A 14,728-nucleotide genomic window follows, 5' to 3' on the forward strand; every position below is an offset into this window, starting at 1 on the left:
AGATTTCCCAAGCTTGTAGATACAATAACGCATCCAAGATACATTCTGTAACCTGCTAATGACTGAGTAAATGTCTTTCTCAGGTCCAGGATCGCTTGGATCGCTACTGCTGTGGATTTCATCCGGACCCCAGGGAGTCTTGTGTGGAAGAAATGTTACATGCCAAATGCAGGAATCCTGAAGAGCTCTTCCTGGTTCACATTTTGGTATGTGATTTTATGTTGTGCCACATTTTCATTTGAGAGGTTCATGCATTCTAATATTTAAGAAAATCTAAAGTAGGAACAGTGGCCCACCTAGAGAGTATTTGACACCTGGGGCGAAACATTGATAAAATATTTCAAAACAGCAGACACATCAAACAACACCCAATAATTAAAACTAATAAGGATTTTAAAAATCTCCCCACTCTGTTGTTTTGAGGAATAGTAATTTTCTGCTTTTCCATTGTTGCTCTGCATACAGATTCTGGCTTGTGGTTTCCAGTTCAGTTTTTGTCTGCATGTGTGATTGTGAGCGAGAGAGATAGAGGAAGCGTGTGTGTGTGTGTGTGTGTGTGTGTGTGTTAGCATATGAGAGACACACAGAGGAAGCGTGTGTGTATGTGAGAGAGAGAGAGAGAGAAGGAAGAAGCATGTGTGTGTGTGAGAGAGGTACAGACACACACACATACACACACACACACACACACTTCCTCTGTGTCTCTCTTGCACAGGCTTGCTTCCTCCATCTCTCTTTCACACACACACAAGCTTCTTATACGTCTCTCTTACAAGCTAACACACACACACATGCACGCGCGTCCTCTCTTTCTCTCTCTCTCCCTCACATGCACACATGCAGACGAAAACTGAACTGGAAACCACAAGCCAGATTCTGTATTCAGTGCAACAATGGAAAAGCAGAAAATCACTATTCCTCAAAACAATATAATTATGAAATATAAATCAATTGGACTAGTAAACCATACTAAAAAATATACATTTCAAAACAGCTGATGAATAGAATATTCAATAATTAGAAGCTCCTATACAAATTTTAAAAAATTTCCTAAACATAGATAAAATATTTCAAAACAGAGACAAAAAGAAAATATGCTCCCTCTGTCTCTCACACACATACACACAAAGGGAGCTTGGGTGTGTGTATGTGTGAAAGAGACAAACACAAACGTTTCCTCCATCTCTCTCACACAAATACTCGTTTCCTCCATCTCTCTCACACACATATATGCTTCCTCTGTATCTCTCACACACAATTCCTGTCTCACCTTCGCGCACACACCCATGCTTCCTCTCTCTCACCCCACCCTATCCCTGCACACAGGCACCCTCTCATACATGCCTACCAGCACTCTCTCATACACACACACAGACACCCTCTCATATATATGAACCCACAGGCACCCTCTCATATATATACACAGGCACACACACACTCACTCTTCTATACACTCACTGTCTCATATAGACACAGGCATCCTCTCATAAACACAAACACACCCACACACCTTCTCATATACACACACTCACCCTTATACACATACACATCCACTCACCCTTATACACATACACTCCCACACCACCTCATACACACAACCCCACACCCCCACCCCCTCATACACACTCCCACACCCTCATACACACACCCACAACTTCATACACACCCCCCTCATACACACCCACATACACACACCGGCACTTACTCTCACAGTCAAGGCCTGTGCTAGCATTTTTGTTGCCCTGTGTGAACAATTACTGTGCTGCCCCCTTCCTTGTTTTGTTTTTTTTAACACAGAATACCCCACCTCAATTATACACAAGAGACACAGAATAAAGTGACTATAAACTATAAACAGAAACTGAACCAGAAACCACAAACTGCAACAAGCCAGACTCTGTATGCAATGCAGCAATGGAGAAACAGAAACATCACTAGTCATCAAACAATAAAATCAAGGAATATAAATCAATCATATTAGTAAAACCATACTTGGAAATATTCTTTTTATAATGATTTAAGGAATAGAATAACATCCAATAATTAAGAGCTCTAAAAATTTCCCAAACAACAATAAATTATTTCAAAATGGTAGACACAGACATCCAATAAGGTAAACTGATAAGGATGGAAAATTCACTACTCGAAACATTTTATTTCCAGTCATCCTGAGTAAGGAATGGATTAGTGAGGCAACACAAATTTTCTTCACACACCCCCCCCCCCCCCACACACACACACACCCACCCCCCCCCCCACACACACACACACACATCCCTCCCAGAAAGGTTCCTATACACACACGCACACACACACCCCAGACAGGTTCCCATACACTCAAACACACACATACACCAGGCAGGTTCCCATTCATTCGCACACAACCCAGACAGGTTCCATTCGCACATACACACACACATCCCAGACAGATTCCTACCCCCATACATGCTCACATCCCAGCCATCTTTAAAAATGGCACGGGCCATCCAGTGCTCCTACCATGTGACAGGGGCCGGCCAATGGCACGGATACCCTGTCACATGGTAAGGGCAAAGGGCCATCAGCGCCATTTTGATTAGTGGCAGCCGACGGCCCGAGAGTGGGAAATCACTCCCGGGACCCCCACTGGACAACCAGGTACTTTAAAAAAGTTTTTGGGGGGGGTTTGGGAGGGTGGGGGAAGCTAAGGGATCTGTTTTAAAGGGTCGGGTGGGTTTTGTTTTTTTCGGCTTGGGCGCAGCCAATTAAAAAAAAAACGATCGGACCGCACGAAAAAAATTTCACGATGTGAATCGGAACCGGAATCGGAACCGATTCCGGTTCCAATTCACATCTCTACTTGATACCATCTCTCCATTACACTGCCTGACTGCGACCACTCTCCCCCATGGCCTACCACCACAATATGCTTCCTAAGCAGACATTTTTTCCACCTCATCGGCCTTTTGACTGCCTGATTAAGCTGCTACCTGGTACTGAGCCTCCCAGGGGGTGTACCTATCCTCTCTTGCCCTCTAAGACCCAGGCCATGTCACTTTATATCCAGGAAAACCTGGACCCAGGATTCATCCACAAGTCTACCTCCCCAGCGGGTGCTGGGTTTTTCTTCGTGGGCAAAAAAGATGGGACGCTCCGTCCCTGCATTGACTACCGGAGGTTGAATGCCATAACCCTCAAGGATCGCTACTCGCTTCCCTTGATTTCGGAGGTCTTTGATCGTCTCCAGTGGGCGTGAGTCTTCACCAAATTGGACCTTAGGGGAGCGTACAATTTAATTTGTATTAAGGAGGGCGACAAATGGAAGAAGGCCTTTAATACCAGGGACAGGCATTATGAGTACCTAGTTTTGCCCTTTGGCCTTTGTAACGCTCCAGCCGTCTTAAAGAACTTAATGAATGAAGTCTTCTGAGACTTATTATATCAATGTATCATCATCTATCTCAACGATGTTCTAGACTTCTCCAAGTCTCTTTCCGCTCAACGCCAAGACATCTCTCAGGTGTTACAGCGTCTTAAGGAAAATAGACTCTATGCCAAACTTGAAAAATGCATATTTGAACAAGAAGCTCTGCCATTTTTGGGGTATATCGTATCCAGGCAAGGGTTCCACATGGATCCACACAAACTGAAAGCCATTCAAGACTGGCCTCAACCTTCCAGATTGAAATCTCTACAGCGATTTGTGGGTTTCGCAAACTATTACCATTCCTTCATCTCCAACTATGCCTCTATTGTGGCGCCACTGACTGCCCTCACCTGTAAAAGCGCTGACCTCAAACACTGAGCACCTGATGCAATATCTGCCTTTCTTCACCTCAAGGAAGCATTTCTCCTCGAGCCCTGCCTTCGTCATCCTGACCCACGATGCCTGTTTATTGTCAAAGTGGATGCCTCCACCGAAGGAGTTGGAGCCGTTCTCAGCCAATACTCTACCAACTGCTCTTTTCTCTCCTGCTGATTCTCTGCGGCAGAAAGTAATCATGCTATTGGCGACAAGGAGCTCCTCGCCATAAAGATCGCCTTCGAAGAATGGTGCCCTTGGCTAGAGGGAGTGCAGCACTAGATTATGGTCTATACTGTTCATAAAAATTTAGAATATCTGCATCGGGCGCAACATCTCAATCTGTGACAGGCCCGTTGGGCCCTATTTTATGCTAGATTTGACTTCATTCTTCGATATCGCCCAGCTGCCAAGAATTTGAAAGTGGACGTGCTCTCCGGAGCATTCGACACCGTGGACACGCCGGAACCTCCCAGCTTCATCATTGACCCGTCTCGCGTACTGCTGGCTGCCACTACATCCGTTCCACCAGGGAAAACCTTCGTGCTGCCAAGCCTTTGAAATCAGGTTTTCACCTGAGCTCATGACTTCTGCAGCTCAGGACATCCTGGACAACATCGGACTCTGGTCGCCCTTCTTCAGTATTACTGGTGGCCTGGGATGCCTAAGGATGCTCATTCCTATGCTGAATCTTGCCACACATGAGCCCATCACAAGAATCCCCCAGGGTTGCTGCGGGGACTGCTCCAACCTCTGCCTGTCCCCAACGAGCCTTGGACGCACATCTCGATGGACTTTATCGTTTGTTTACCCCTGTCCAAAGGTAACACCACCATCTGGGTCATCGATGATCTATTCTCTAAAATGGCCCATTTTGTGCCATTACCAGGGTTGCCTTCTGCACCTCAGTTAGCCCAACTATTCATACTTCATGTCTTCAGTTGCACGGCCTAGTCAAAGCCATCCTATCCGATCGGGGACCCCAGTTCACCGCCAAATTTTGGAAATCACTCTGTCAAAAGTTTGACGTCACCCTGGAATACACTTCAGCATATCATCCACAAACCAATGGTCTGGCAGAGAGAACTAATCGAATCCTCAAATAATTCCTACCCAAGGAGCCCAAGGACCGTACACTGTCCTGGGAGGGTTGGGGGTATAGAGGGATATACCCTTATCCTGCCTTTTCTCTTAGAAGGCATCTTTTGGAGAAAATTTTAATTCAGAGAGGAGAAGTTAAGAACAGCTCCGGAGCTCCGCTGCTAGCCTGCCGCCATCTTGGCCACTCCCCCTGACCTCTCATGATTTTAAACACCTTTATCATATCCCCCCTCAACCGTCTCTTCTCTAAGCTGAAAAGTCCTAACCTCTTTAGTCTTTCCTCATAGGAGAGCTGTTCCATTCCCCTTATCATTTTGGTCACCCTTCTCTGTACCTTCTCCATCGCAACTATATCTCTTTTGAGATGTGGCGACCAGAATTGTACACAGTATTCAAGGTGCGGTCTCACCATGGAAGGATACAGAGCCATTATAACATTTTACGTTTTATTCACCATTCCCTTTCTAATAATTCCCAACATTCTGTTTGCTTTTTTGACTACCGCAGCACACTGAACCGATGGTTTCAATGTGTTGTCCACTATGACGCCTAGATCTCTTTCTTGGGTGGTAGCACCTAATATGAAATCTAACATTGTGTAACTATAGCATGGGTTATTTTTCCCTATATGCATCACCTTGCAGTTATCCACATTAAATTTCATCTGCCATTTCGATGCCCAATTTTCCAGTCTCACAAGGTCTTCCTGCAATTTATCACAATCTGCTTGTGATTTAACTACTCTGAACAATTTTGTATCATCTGCATATTTGATTACCTCACTTGTATTTCTTTCCAGATCATTTACTTATTTACTTATTTATTTATTTTATTTATGAACTTTTATATACCGATGTTCATAATCATATCACATCGGTTTACAGATAACAGGGGATAATATATTGTAACAGAGAGGGAAAGTATAAAGTTACATGTAACAAGGGTATACTGAACTTGGAGGAGTTGTAGACAGTGGTCAGGTGACCTAGGCAAGGAATTTGAATAGAAAAACCATAAATATAACACTATGTACATAATATACCTGTATTAAATTAAAATTAAAAGTGAGGATACGAAGAAGGCTGGGGGTGGAGTCTATAACTAATATACCTGAAATGATTTAAAAATATATTGAAAAGTAAGGGTCCCAAAACAGATCCCTGAGGCACTCCACTGCCCACTCCCTTCCACTGAGAAAATTGTCCATTTAATCCTACTCTCTGTTTCCTGTCTTTTAGCCAGTTTGTAATCCACGAAAGGACATCGCCACCTATCCCATGACTTTTTACTTTTCCTAGAAGCCTCTCATGAGGAACTTTGTCAAACACCTTCTGAAAATCCAAGTATACTACATCTACCGGTTCACCTTTATCCACATGTTTATTAACTCCTTCAAAAAAATGAAGCAGTAATGTTCCCTCCACCCCTCCCCTTTCCTTGCTTCACATCCCCTCATTACTCCTCATAAAACAGTGGTCTCCCTGAAGCGAGCAATGCAGCTGTGAGCTGCCTGGTCAACACTCCTGTCCCATCCGGAGCATTTCACTTTGCAGTTCTGATACTTCTTAAACCTCCCCACGTAGTGATAGAATGAAAATCAACCCTGGTCACTTAGGGCTCGATTCACTCAAAATCATTTTGGCCTGTAAAGGATGATGATGAGAAAAATACCAAATAGCAGCCTCCATAAAAACAGACAAAAATTAAAGCTATTCGTCATGGCCATAAAAAAAAAAAAGATAATTGAAGCGGGCAAAGGGCACCCTCATACAGTAATTGCTTCATTAACTCCCTCTTCTGTCCTCACAGACATGTCACAAACATAGATTCACTCAAATACATACACATCTTTTATTTGCCTCCAGGAGCCTGGAGACATGACTGCTTGAATCCGGCATAATTCCAGACTGGAGTGCGGCTATAGCTGCAGAGCTCCCCTTTCTTCCTTAGGATGTGATATTGTGACTTTTAACATTTTTATATTGGGGAAGAGGAGGGGGAAAGGAAAGCTAGCTACAAAAAAAAAAAACCCTCTTCTTTTCCTCTATCACAAAACACTGCTGAACATTTAACAAGCTTTCCCTACCTTTAGATATAGGTTAACATTTCCTATGCAAAAGCTTGCTTTTAAAGCGCCAGAGACGTTTTTCCTGCCAGGGATAGATACTCCGCTCTTTTAAATAAATTTGTGGCATTGCATAATAACTAGGATCTAATCTAGAACACGTGCACCCTCTCTTTTATCCTAATCTAAGCCTATTTTTCCTTGCTTTTAATTTCCTCCTCCCTTTTTCTCTCATACTCTGTGACATCTCACACGCTGATAACTTGCAATCTACTAACTTTATATAGGCACATAGACCCATAATATCAAAGCAACATCTCACATGCTGATAAATATTGGAGAATGTATTTATTTCATTCGATTTGTAATTAACCTATGATACGTACGCATTCTCAGTTTTTTGATGCTCTATTTCATTTTTGCATCCGCGCTACTTTACCTAGTACAAGCGCCGTTATCTACATGTATGTTATTGGGATACAATATGACAACCCCAGAAAAAACTTTCTCATGGACGTTTTATACCCATGAGCATATGAAGCTTAGCAGCAGTCTGACTCTGATTGTTTGGGTGCTACATTACACTTTCATGCTCCGCAGTGTAACTTTAGGACGGCAAATAAATGTTTATGAAGCATACCATCAATCCAAAGTGCCCACTTAAGTGAACTGAGAGACAAGGCCTTCTCAATTGCAGGACCCAAATTATGGAACATGATGCCCAATGAACTACGAGTGGAGAGAGATTTCAAGATCTTTAAAAAAAGACCTAAAAACCTGGCTTTTTAATGCAGCCTTTGAGAATAATATATCTCTGAATAATTTAGAGATGGTTAAAATAGAACACCTGAAACCTGTTGTTTGATTTGCCTAATTGTTTTTGAAGTAGTGACTTTATAGGAAAATTGCCATTCTGTATTTTGTTTTAGTTGACTGTTTTTAACTAGTTTATGTTTTTCTTTTGTTGTTTTACTGTATGCATATTAACATTGTAAACTGCCTTGATTGTAATCCAGAACAACAGTATACAAATTAAAGACAGAAAAAATAAAGAAAAGTTCCTGGTCTTCTAACCTGGACATTAGTTCATGTATCAGGTTGTATTGTTTGGAAAGAAGGGCTGTAATAAAAATGATGTAGGTGGTAGATTTAATGTCCATCTCAATTAGCTTATTTAAACATAATTAAATGTTCATGTAGACCTGTGTGGTCCTGGAAGTTTATGTATTTCCCTATCTACTACCCTTCCTTTAGTAGGCTGTTCAAAATATAAAACTGTATAGAGCTATCAGAGCATGCTACTTTAGGATGGATTTAGTGGAGAACAGTATATTATTTGACCTATGTTGTTTGTGAAGGGATGTGTAGTGCTGCTCAGAAGTTTGAGATTGATTTATTTTTATTTTTCTCACATACAGGTGAGTCGTTATTAACTCCTGTACAACGCCTGTACAACTTTCTGTTTAACTTTCTTCTACTCAAAATGTTTTTCCGCCAAGAATGAAATATTTCTGTATAGCTTTTACGTTTTTCCTTTCTACCTATGGATTCATATGGAGCTGGGCCATGTTAGTGTGTAAGATGATATTTAAATGAAACAATGTGTTCCCTGAGCTGTAGAGAAGTATTTTTAGATTCAAACCATTAGTTTGAGCTGACACCACAGCTGGAGCATTCTAAGCTTCATCTGTCCATTTCCAGATGCTGGTGGCACGAAGAAAGTGACTCTACATATTTGAAAAACAGTAAAAAGTGCTATGAATGTTGGTATGAGTTTGATAGTATAGTAATCCACTCAGACCTGAAACTAGTCTAAAAACATGCATAAAGGAAGTTTATCCATTTTGCCAAGATACAGGGTCTCAGAGCTCTGGTATTTTTAATATAGGCTATGATTAGGGCTTTACCTAAATTGCAGGATAAACATCAAATAGCAGCAACTGAGTAGCACACAAGACAGACAGCATTGTGGGAAACAGCTGATCAGTAAGGTCCTATTTAAATTGCAATTGTTCAGAAAGTAAAGATTCCACAGTATTAGGCCTTAGGAATTATTTTTATTTGCCATGCTCAGCAACTAATTTCCTTCCAAAATATTTTCTAAGTCTTGATTTTGAATAAATTGAGCCCCCAATGAGCATGCAAGCAGCAAGCGTTATCTCCAGAAACCCCATTCTTTACTATTTTTCTCTTTCAGTTTTATTTATTTATTTATTTATTTATTTATTTATTTATTGGTTTTTATATACCACCGTTCATCCTAGGATATCGCGTCGGTTTACAGGCAACAAAACAAAACGTCAGAACGTTGTACATAGAAATTTTGGAATTTTGATTCTGTTTGTAACATTATCCAAAATCTGTCATACAAAAGAGCCACCATTCTTAAAGCCCTGAAGGATCACATAGGGGTCAGAAGATTTGAGCTGCATATCATTGTACCAAGAGCACATGCTCATATTTTATTTACATGTTTCTTCTGTTTTTTTTAACATAAGGTTCGTGAAAGCAATCCAGCTCACCTGGTTTACATTGATAATGCAGGAAGACCTCACCACCCTGAGGATAAACTGAACTTCAGGTTGCTGGAAGGGATTGATCGGTAAGAAGGGTTACAGCCATTGAATATTGGGCATTTCAAGTGTTGTGCCATAAAGATTTAACTTCTTAAATCATAAGCAGGATCAGGAGAGTAGAGTGGCGGCCTAGTTGTTAGAGCGGTGGGCTGTGAACCAGGGAACCCATTGTTCAAATTCTACTTCTCCCACTGAAACTTCTTGTGACTTTGGGAAAGCCACTTTGCCTCCATTATCCCAGGTAACTAGCTTAAATTGTAAGCCTCTCTAGGACAGGCAGCTATATACTGAATTGTTTATAGCTTGCTTTGAGCATGGCTTTGGAAAGATGAGTAATTAAATGTAAAAAAAAAGTACTATTTGGTTTCACAGATTTAAGGACCTTTGACCTGAATCCAACCTGCCAGAATAATGGTGTCTTCTGGACAGAGGAGAGGTTGGTTGCTGGTAAACACCAAATTGAATGAATTGATCAACCACTATCCTCCTTATTCTGTGCACCTAAGCAAAGGTTATATTCAAGACACGTAGTATTAACTGTGCATATTGCAGTGCTGGCTATCCAGTTATGGCGGGGAGCCTCTGAAATGAATTGAAGTGCTTGGGAACAACTGGGGGCATTCTTGTGCTCACCTGGCACATTTAATTAGTCAACACTGTTTATTCAATTAGGTATTTGAGGACCTGAGTAATATCCCTTCCATCCAGCCAGTCTGACAAGCTGATACGTCATACTCAGTTTCAGAAAATTATATTTTGAATTAACATATCTGTCCTAGGATCTTTATCCCCGTTTAAGCACATAATATTGCATTTTTAATACCAATGTCTAAAACCACCACACCAGAGGACACATTTAGAAAAGAATTCAGTAATCCTGGAAAATGAAGAATATTTCTACTATGCATACATTGCAATTCATCAATTTCTCGAAAATGGATTCTGGACTAAAGAGAATACAAGACAGATTTGTGGGCCAATAACATACATACACACACACACACACACATATATTTCATTTTTATTGTATTTTTTCCCCAAACAGCTTTATACAATATGGAAACTACAATACAGGCAAGATAGTGATCACTAAGAGCTAAAAGCCAGGATTTATAACAATTAATACAATTCATGAGAAACATTGGCATTGTTGATTATTACAAAATATTTAAATTCAATTGTGAAAAAATAAACAGAGAAGTATTTAACAGAGAAGGGTTACATTAGTGCCTCTGACATAATCTTCACCTATCATTACCTTTTTATTATTGCATCTGTGCATTTATTTGAACGTGTGAGTTTGGTAATTTCCTTGTCTCAGATCTGGTATCTTCTTTCTTCAGATTTCCTGAGACTGCCATGGTGGTACTTCGGTCAGGCTGTTTACCGAACCTGCTCATGAAATCGCTCTACATAGACCAAGAATTCTGGGAAAGCCAGGGGGGCCAGCAAGGGCTGAAAGAATTACTGCATACCATTGATCGAAGAGGGCAGATCCTGCTGAAGTACCTACAGGATCATAATTTACCATATCATTAAAGCTGTAGCAGTATGGATTTTTCTCTAAATGAAAAGTTTTGTTTACTTACTATGGGGCTAATGTGCAAAGCTGCTGTACAATCCCCCAATAATGCACATTGTCAGCTGATTTTACTGCAGGCATTGGCTGCTGGAAAACCCCACGTTAAACGCCCAATGTGCTAGAAGGCATTAAATCCAGGATTTTGTGGGCATTACCCCATTGATAAAACATAAAGCTTGACTGACATGGGTCGTGATGTACCCAGCACTCAAACTCCCTGCCTCAGGAAGGCTGAAGGCCCCCCGCTCCAGCCATTAAATTCCTCCTGAGTGCGGCATCACCACCGTCATCACCAGCCTATGTTTAAAGCCTACCTCAATCCAGCATCAGACTGTCTCCTTCACTTAAAGGCCCCCAGGGTCCAGTATTACCCCCCCACACCCAATTTAGAGGCACCCCAGTCCTGCACTGGGCCCCCTCTGGTTTAGTGTGCCTCCCTAGGTGCAGCATCAGCCTCTGTGGGGCCAATCTCCTTACCCCAGCTTACCCACTTGGAAAAGTCTGCTATTCTGCCCTGTGGGCTCCATTTGATGAAACGGCATCGGGTGATCCTATGTGAATGCACATGCTGTTATTGGATGCCATTTGGTCAGATGGCTCTGTGGAGCAGGATAAAGGAGTGCTGCTCTTCCTGTCCCCACTATGTATTCTGAACCCCTCTAAGTAGGTAATCCAGGGATGGGGGGGGGAGGGGGGAATCGGCCTGGTGCAGGGAGGTCCTTTAAACGAGGGGGGACCTGATGCTGGACATTTCCTAACACGGTTCGCTTTTATCCTATTTAAATATTAATAAGCTGATTAACACAAATTTGTATGCATTGCAACTCATTAATCTCTTTAATGCGATTTAAGGCACATGTGTAGTAAGGGCAATGTAGCATTAACATGCATTAATGCTGCCTTACCCTGAATGCACATTAGTGCACTGGCACCTATGAAGGCTATTTTTAATGCCATTTATTTACGTGAGTAAATTGGTAGGGATGTGCATTTGTTTCATTCGTTTAATTCGTTTCATACGTTTCCCATTACATGTCAATTAGATGTGCATTCGTTTCATATGTTTCATACATTTCATATTACATGCTTGTATAGGAAACGTATGAAATGTATGAAACGAATGCACATCCCTATAAATTGGCCTGGCTAAAATCTGCTCTTTTCTAACCAACTAAAAGTATGCATGGGCTTCACTAACATGCACACTTTCAGCTGTGATAAAAAGAGGTGCTCCTAAGGCAGGTGTTTAGAGTAGAAGAGGAAAGCAGCATGCAGGCATGGATTTATGGAATTTTCAAAAGTGTATACACCATTTCTGCTCCCCTGCCCCATCCCTCCTCTCCCTGCACAGATAACTGTCATGTCTTGGTCACAAGCTTGACGTTAATTCATTTTCAAAGTATGCCTGGAAGAAGTATCTACATACTTTATAATTATCTTGGGTTCGGTCAGAATGGCCTCCTGTATAATGAGTTGATCATAGTTTATTTAAAAAGATTACAAAAGATTGAGATTTTCAAATTATAACCAAACTATGATCTCATCAGTAGTAAAGTTAATTTATCTCATTCTTTTGGGAACTGGAAATGGGTGGAGCAGTCATGTTCATATCGTAAAATGAAATAAGCCTTCAAAATTGAAATTTTGAAAGAAAATCTTCATTGTCCTTTTCTCGAGCGCAGCACATACATAGGAACAGGTCCAAAAGGTCATGAAAGTGTCTGAACTCATTTCTCATCAGCTAATTAAAGGCCCCATGGAAGTTTGCCCAGAAAGCTGGGAGAGCTCTTCTATTGGCCAGAGACTGTAGAAGGGAGCACAGGATTCTAGGAGAGCTCTCACATGATCCTAGGAGAGCTCTTTTATTGGTTGAAATGTTTCTGCTTTTGCCATTGTGTTAGCCACCCAGATAGGCCAAGCTCAGTTAAACTCCAATAACAAAACATGTTGCCATAACTAAAACTTGTAAAGTTTATAATGGATTTTGAGTTTAGCAAAACAGCATCTCTCATTCTAGTAATACATTATTAGAATAAGGAACTCCTTGTGATTTGTATTTATGTATATACACTATATATGTATGTATGATGTGGCTGTATATATGCAGTGTGCATTGATGTAAATATAGAGTACTGCTTTCCTATATGCGAATTATATTATAAACAATTTGTTATGCCTGTTTATTTGTGGGTTTAGGATGACAGCAGGCAGAACACTCTGATGGTTGTGTGTATAGTGCTGTATGTCATCATTGCAGATTATAGACAGATTTTGGAAATTATTCCTTTCCCCAGGCTGGTTGAGGCTGGGTCTGGAAGAATAAGAGGCGCGCTGCACTCATCTGTTGGCAGAAGGCAGGGAGGGTTCTTTAGTGGCACTGAAAAGATGAGATTCTGAAAGAGGTAGATACATGCTGCCACGACCAATGATTTGACTCTAAAAAGAAATTGGTGAGTAGTGGTAAGAAGGGATTTGGGCTGGACAAACAGTGAGAAATGGCAGAGAAGGGTCTGAAAATACTCAAAGTAACCACTCGTTGACTTTTCCAAGACAAAGGAGGTTTTTGTCTCCGCATTGTACTACATCCCATGGGCTAATTAACTAACTAATTTACCAAGGCTTTCTCCCATTCTGTCTCTATGGGGAAAATGCTTAGTAAATAATTGAGGCGCTAAAACTGACTGATCTCAAAGACGGAAGACTGGGTTATAATTTGGTAGATGTGGTGCCAGGGCCAAATTTGCTCAGCAGAATCCACTTTCCATTTCTTCAAAATCTGCTGCAGTCAAAAAGAAATGACTACTAGAAAGAAAGGATGTAGGAGTGAATGTATTTCAGTTTATAAGTAAGCACAATCATGGTTTTCTATTGAGCATTAGCAGCCATGCCATCTTCTGAGCTGCTGCTGATGTGACTCAGCCATCTGCCTCATCGACAATCTACTGGTGGTGTTCAATAGAAAGCCATCTGTTACATGTCGACTGTGTGCCTGCTTATTTTAAGAGGGTGAGGGATGATAGCTTGCATGCATGTGGGTGGATGTTCTAGGTATATGTCTGCATGTGCAAACAGAATAGTTTGCTTACAGATCTCGCTCTGCCACCTCCCTTTCTCATCTCCTGTTAAAATGCTAAGTCACTGCCAGGTAGGTGATTCAATTTGCACCAGTCTGAGTGCACAGGGATTCTCTGTTCTGTGTACTAAGCACAAATATTACCTCCCTTTAAACATTCTTTTCATATTATTCATAACTGGAAATATATCCTTGCTCAATAAAATCAGCAATTGTCAGGCAGCCAATGGACACAAATATTTGGCAACTAGATTGTTTCATCCTTTGATTTAATAACATACTTATGTAATATGGAACACATACTTACAATATTTTAAAATGCTCTTATGGGCACATTAACATTATGTGACATAATCCTTGAGATTGATGACAGCAAAATTACTCTGACAGCTTCTATATCTCTAGTGCATCTCACAAAGAGATTTATAATTTCCTGTGTTGAACTTTCCTCAGAGACCTGTGTAAAGTCAATGGAACCTGACAGTATCATAGAAAAGTAATAGCACCTTACCCAGACAGACCTCCCATGCTGAAAATAGCAAACACTAAT

At 41.1% G+C, this 14,728-nt stretch overlaps 1 protein-coding gene and 1 long non-coding RNA gene across 5 annotated transcripts in view; one reads left to right on the plus strand and one right to left on the minus strand.

The window, feature by feature from the left end:
• The window catches only part of GASK1A (golgi associated kinase 1A), a 64,863-nt gene extending 51,590 nt beyond the window's left edge, over window positions 1–13,273 (plus strand). For all 3 annotated transcript variants that reach the window (XM_029589371.1, XM_029589370.1, XM_029589373.1), the window contains 3 exons: window positions 84–206; window positions 9,446–9,549; window positions 10,867–13,273. In XM_029589371.1, coding sequence (XP_029445231.1) covers window positions 84–206; window positions 9,446–9,549; window positions 10,867–11,062 — 423 coding nt within the window. In that variant the 3' untranslated portion in view covers window positions 11,063–13,273. The remainder of the gene's footprint in view (window positions 1–83; window positions 207–9,445; window positions 9,550–10,866) is intronic.
• Window positions 10,533–14,728, minus strand: part of LOC115084461 — a 36,919-nt gene continuing 32,723 nt past the window's right edge. For both annotated transcript variants that reach the window (XR_003854566.1, XR_003854565.1), the window contains exon 3: window positions 10,533–11,032. This is a non-coding gene — a long non-coding RNA (uncharacterized LOC115084461). The remainder of the gene's footprint in view (window positions 11,033–14,728) is intronic.

This window comes from Rhinatrema bivittatum, chromosome 2 (assembly GCF_901001135.1).
Source record: "Rhinatrema bivittatum chromosome 2, aRhiBiv1.1, whole genome shotgun sequence".
In the NCBI taxonomy this organism is placed as follows: Eukaryota; Metazoa; Chordata; class Amphibia; order Gymnophiona; family Rhinatrematidae; genus Rhinatrema; species Rhinatrema bivittatum.